At 38.1% G+C, this 5,296-nt stretch overlaps 1 protein-coding gene and 1 long non-coding RNA gene across 2 annotated transcripts; both read right to left on the reverse strand.

Moving 5' to 3' along the window:
- Positions 1-488: 488 nt before the first annotated feature.
- Positions 489-2,386, reverse strand: LOC123490622 (interleukin-12 subunit alpha-like). The gene is given in 6 exon segments (XM_045220540.1): positions 489-1,061; positions 1,263-1,307; positions 1,511-1,627; positions 1,758-1,811; positions 1,943-1,992; positions 2,221-2,386. Coding segments are annotated over 6 exon segments (462 nt in total). The 5' UTR covers positions 2,261-2,386; the 3' UTR covers positions 489-905.
- A 689-nt stretch (positions 2,387-3,075) lies between these two features.
- Positions 3,076-4,717, reverse strand: LOC123490621. Its single transcript, XR_006660995.1, has 2 exons — positions 4,627-4,717; positions 3,076-4,372 (listed from the first exon to the last, which is right to left on the reverse strand). It is a non-coding gene; the product is annotated as an uncharacterized LOC123490621 (long non-coding RNA).
- Positions 4,718-5,296: the final 579 nt, after the last annotated feature.

The raw sequence follows: 5,296 nt of genomic DNA on the forward strand, positions 1-5,296 counted from the left end.
CCAGCAGCGTTGCAGTTCTTGACACCAACCAATGCACCTGGCACCTACTACCATACTCCATTCAAAGGCACTTACATTTTATGTCTTGCCCGTACACCCTCTGTATGGCACACATACACAATCCATGTCTCAAGGCTCAAAAATCCTTCTTTAACCTGTCTCCTCCCCTTCATCTACACTGATTGAAGTGGATTTAACAAGTGACATCAATAAGCGATCATCGCTTTCACCTGGATTCACCTGGTCAGTCTATGTCATGGAAAGAGCAGGTGTTCTTAATGTTTTGTACACTCAGTGTATATGTCAAAATATTCTGCATTTTCTCTCTCTCTCTCACACACACACACACACACACACACACACACACACACACACACACACACACACACACACACATTGACTAAAACACCATGCAAACTAAGAGAGAAATAAAACAGTTGGCAGTAGGCGATTTGAATTCATTGCAAAATGTATTTTATTTTTGGAGATGTTTCAACAAAAACTGTGTAAACATTGAAATAAGTTAAATTGATATGTAGAAAATAAATATTTTACAATCATAAATTAGGCAAATAAATAATACAACTCATTAGGTTGATAATAAATATCACATTTGAAAATTATTTAGCTTTTGAAGTAAAACAAATCAACATAAATACTTAGATGAATATATATTAGCAATATGTAACAAACATTTGACTCCTTTAAATTCTAGATCTTCGGTAGCTTTTTTAAACTGTCATTAAATGATAATATAGATTTTTAAAAAACACTTGTCCACAGGACATAACATTGACAAAGGCAACTTGGTGGTGTTCATGAAAACGTGATTATTTTTTCAAGACGACAATGATGGTGATGAGGAATATTCTCCAACATGCCTGGTCCATGATAAGGATGCCACCTTACATATTGTGGTCTCCAGCATGAATATAGCCAATGATTCTGTTGATGGTGATGGTGCGAACCCGGAACCCCTTCAGCACTTTACACAGATGTACCCTTTCATCAAAGGGATTTTGATTAGCAGTACCTTGAGTAGGCCTACAACCTTGAGTATCCTGCAAAGTAACATAGTGCACACTTTGTCAAGTTAACGTTATCTTTATTTGGGTACAATTGACATAGAAATTACCATCTTTGGTTAGGAGACATTTTAGGGACCATTAATTCCACCACCCACAACATCCCAATGTAATCTTAGACTGAGTCCCTGAAAGGCCTCTTTACGTTAGTTAAGGTTGCTTTTAAGAATATCTTACCTGCTGAGACGACCAGTCTCCCAACAAAGACGAGGAGAAGCAATTCTGTGTTTTTAAAGAAAGCAAATGAAAAGGTGAGAGAAGAGGCAATACATATATGACAGTAGATTTGTGTAGCCTAAGCCTGCAGATACAGTGACTATTGTATAAAAAACTGGTTGTGTTAGAAATATCTCAAAAAGCTCATTTTTAGGTAATGTCCTCCCCATGCCAGTTTATTGGCATTATAAGTAACTCCCAGACTTTACCTCCTTAATCTCTTTGAGGTTTTGCAGCACAGTGAGTCCAAGCAGTTTAGGATCAATAACTTGCAGCATGTCACTTTAACAACGTAGATCCTCCTCAATGTTCCTCAGACACTTGTCCTATCGGGATACATTGGAAAAATTACATAAATAAACATGCCTTTTTTATTTATTATGGGAAACCTGACTGAACTGTTGCTTTGGGCAACAACAATAATATGTAATTTATAGACAATAGCAAGTAGCTTACCTGATCAAACTCTGAGTTTGTGACTCCAGAACATGTTGAGTTCTGTTGGGCAGCCTATAAAAAACAAAGTAGATTGATTCAGCAAAGGCTTTCAACATAACTTCTAAGGGAAAATTCACATTATTTTCAGAAATATTTGAAAACAGATTACAGAATGTAATCTGGCAATATGGTCATTTTCTTACCATTGGCGTGCATACTGACACCGTGTGTGTTCTGGTGTTCAACTCCAAATCTGAAAGGTTCAAGAAGAAGATAGAACAAATACTTAAAACGAACACTTTCTATACAAAGACATTTGCCCCCTATATTTTTTTCCATAAGCTTTTGCAATATTCTCATGCAGGAAAAAAATAAAATCAGTTATCCTAACCTATTCTAACTTTAAAAGTAAAATAAATAGGCTACTTTATAACAATAATTTCGTTAGAAGAGAAAGCGATAAATGCTATAGGTTACTCACAAAGCTTGGTGTTTGGCGTCATGGTTATAACAATGTTCATCCTTGGTTTATCCAAATTATTTTGTATGTCTTGCTTCACCTCTCAGTGTTTTTATACTTTCCTGGGCAGGGATTTCCCGGGCACTATAACAATGTTTGAAAATATACATTGAAAGTAATTCAGGTAACATAATCTCACTGTCTGTAATTTTCCTAGATACCAGAGATATTAAAAAAAGGGTATATTTTGACAGAGTGGAACTGGAATTAACATTGGCTGGAGTTGAATTGATTGTATCCGATGTTTTGGTTGTGGCCACTATTACAAACTACAGTAGTTTCTCACAGTTTGGTAGAAAATATGTGGTCACCTTCTTTGCTCTCTAGTGGTTAGCTAGGCCTACAAGGTGTCGGCAGTGTAACATGAACTACCGTCCATGATTCAGTATTCAGTTTCCCTACGGCCAAAACTCAATTACATACAGTAAGTGTTTGGAGCCTTGTGGTGCAAGGTGTGAAATGAGGGGAGAAACTACCTGTTATGCACAGAAATAACTTGCTGCTGTATTTCCAGGCCTATATTCAGCTAGTCTTTGTCATAGCATTAATGCCAATTTTATTATGTAATTTTTCACATCCATAGAAGAAAACAACTTGTAGGCTACCACTACCCTAAGTATCACCTTGTCTTATTTTGTGGTAAGTATTTATATGTTTTATGTGTTATATTTATGCAGCCTTCTTTGGCCCCTCAAGCATCTTTCTGTACCATTCATTAATTAATTTAAACTGTTCCTGTCTCATCTGCTGACAGTTAGATCTGGTTCATATAGCTACCAAGACTGACCACAACCAATGAACTAATAAAGACACTTAAACACTTAAAACGTTTATTTATCATTTTCATCTCTGTACACAAAACGTCATATGATTTCTGAATGATGCAGAATACTTTTGAATGAGCTTAGTATAATCTGATGGAGAAATAAATGAAAAAAGCTGCTATAAAATGACATTCTCCAAATGCTGAAGATGGACTAATCATAGTGAACACCAATGACCATCATCTACAACCAGGCAACTAGGCATCCAAGTCTCCTTCCAGCTCAGAATTTGTATTTATTTAGCCCAGACCGACCAGCTATCGCTTTACAAGTGTCAAGATCAGTCAGCTCAGACATCTTTAGTTCTTAATAATTGGGATTTTACTTTGTCAATAATATTTTGTCTTAAAATATATATTTTTGAATGTTTTACTGTGGACTAGCATTAGGGTCACAAAGCAGGGATTGAATTACACATTGACATTTGGGAGCATCATAAAAATATTAGGCTAAACCAATGTTAATATTTGGAACATGGGTGTCAAGTTTAGTAAGATTAGTTATTTAAACCCTGCCACAAAGAACACTAAAAGGACCCTTAGCTTTCATTCCACCTATAGTGCAGACTAAAAATAAGGTCAATGCAATCTGTCTGTAAATTTGGCAAAATCAAGGGTCAACCAGTAAATCTTCAAAACATCAGCATGTTAAAGCAGGTGGAATTATGCAACAACAGCTGTACTACATCCATGTGTGTCTAAATGATTCATACAAGATCTGTGCAGTTGCCGCAAAGTTTATACACTGGGAAGCCTAGGAGCTCATTCCTTAGCAACAGCACAAACAACTATGTGTTTAATAGATACATAGCTATGCAGTGTGTTGAGTATTCTACAAAGCACGCGACTGGCTGAGCGGGGCAACAAACAGAACTCTAGTCATCTTCTGTGATCAAACTGCCACAACGACACATGGTTTATGACTGGGGCCCAGAGTTTTGCCCGACCACTTAAAACTCAGGGCCCTGTATGACTCCCGGATGGGTGTGGTTCTCTAGCGGTGGACCCCAACCCTGACGAGCTAAAGCATGTCCAGGCTTGGTCCAGCCTAGCACTAACATACCTAATTCAACTAATCAACTGAGCATCAAAGATATTGATTAGTTGAATCAGCTGTGAAAGTGCTGTGCTGGAGCAAAAGCCTGCACACCTTATTGGTCTCCAGGACCAGGGTTTTTGACCACTGCTCTGTGGTGGTTGTGGTTGTCATGTGATGTGGGTGACAGGTGGCAGGGGTTTTATTTGGAGAGGGTTTTCTCTGTCAGGTGTCTCTGCTGGCTCTGAGCATGCCTGTGACAAGAAAGAACAACAAATAACAGGTACATATTTTTTTTGTTGTTGAAATGATGCAATGGTGACTCAAGTACGTTTTCAGAAGAATGTATTTTTAAACTGAGACGTTCCATGGCATTTGACCTCCTATTGGTATTTGTGTTAGTGATGTTGGTGCGCAACTGTGTGTGTATTAAAATATGTATGTGTGTGTGCTTCTATGGTCATAGTACTGTACAATATGTACGTGTGTGTATGAAAGGGATCTCCACCTGGTCAGGTCTTCTACGTCCACCAGCATGGCGTCCTGCTCCACATGGAGCTCATCTCTCATCAGCAACAGCTGCACCAGCTCCTCATTCAGGCCTGCAACGTCATCCATTTTTTCTCTTAACATCCTCATAGCACCAGAACAACAGAGTTATGATGGTGGTGATGAAGGCAGATTGTGTGTGTACGTAAGTGTGTTTAGTGTAGTGTTTGTGTGCGTATGTGTGTGTGTGTGTTTGTTGGCGTGTGTGTGTGTGTGTAGTGTTTGTGTGCATATATGCGTGCCTGTGTGTTTGCTGGCGTGTGTGTGTAGTGTTTGTGTGCATACAGTGGGGAAAAAAAGTATTTAGTCAGCCACCAATTGTGCAAGTTCTCCCACTTAAAAAGATGAGAGAGGCCTGTAATTTTCATCATAGGTACACGTCAACTATGACAGGCAAAATGAGAAAAAATAATCCAGAAAATCACATTGTAGGATTTTTAATGAATTTATTTGCAAATGATGGTGGAAAATAAGTATTTGGTCAATAACAAAAGTTTCTCAATACTTTGTTATATACCCTTTGTTGGCAATGACACAGGTCAAACGTTTTCTGTAAGTCTTCACAAGGTTTTCACACACTGTTTCTGGTATTTTGGCCCATTCCTCCATGCAGATCTCCTCTAGAGCAG

This window comes from Coregonus clupeaformis, unplaced genomic scaffold, assembly GCF_020615455.1.
Source record: "Coregonus clupeaformis isolate EN_2021a unplaced genomic scaffold, ASM2061545v1 scaf4229, whole genome shotgun sequence".
NCBI classification, from domain to species: domain Eukaryota; kingdom Metazoa; phylum Chordata; class Actinopteri; order Salmoniformes; family Salmonidae; genus Coregonus; species Coregonus clupeaformis.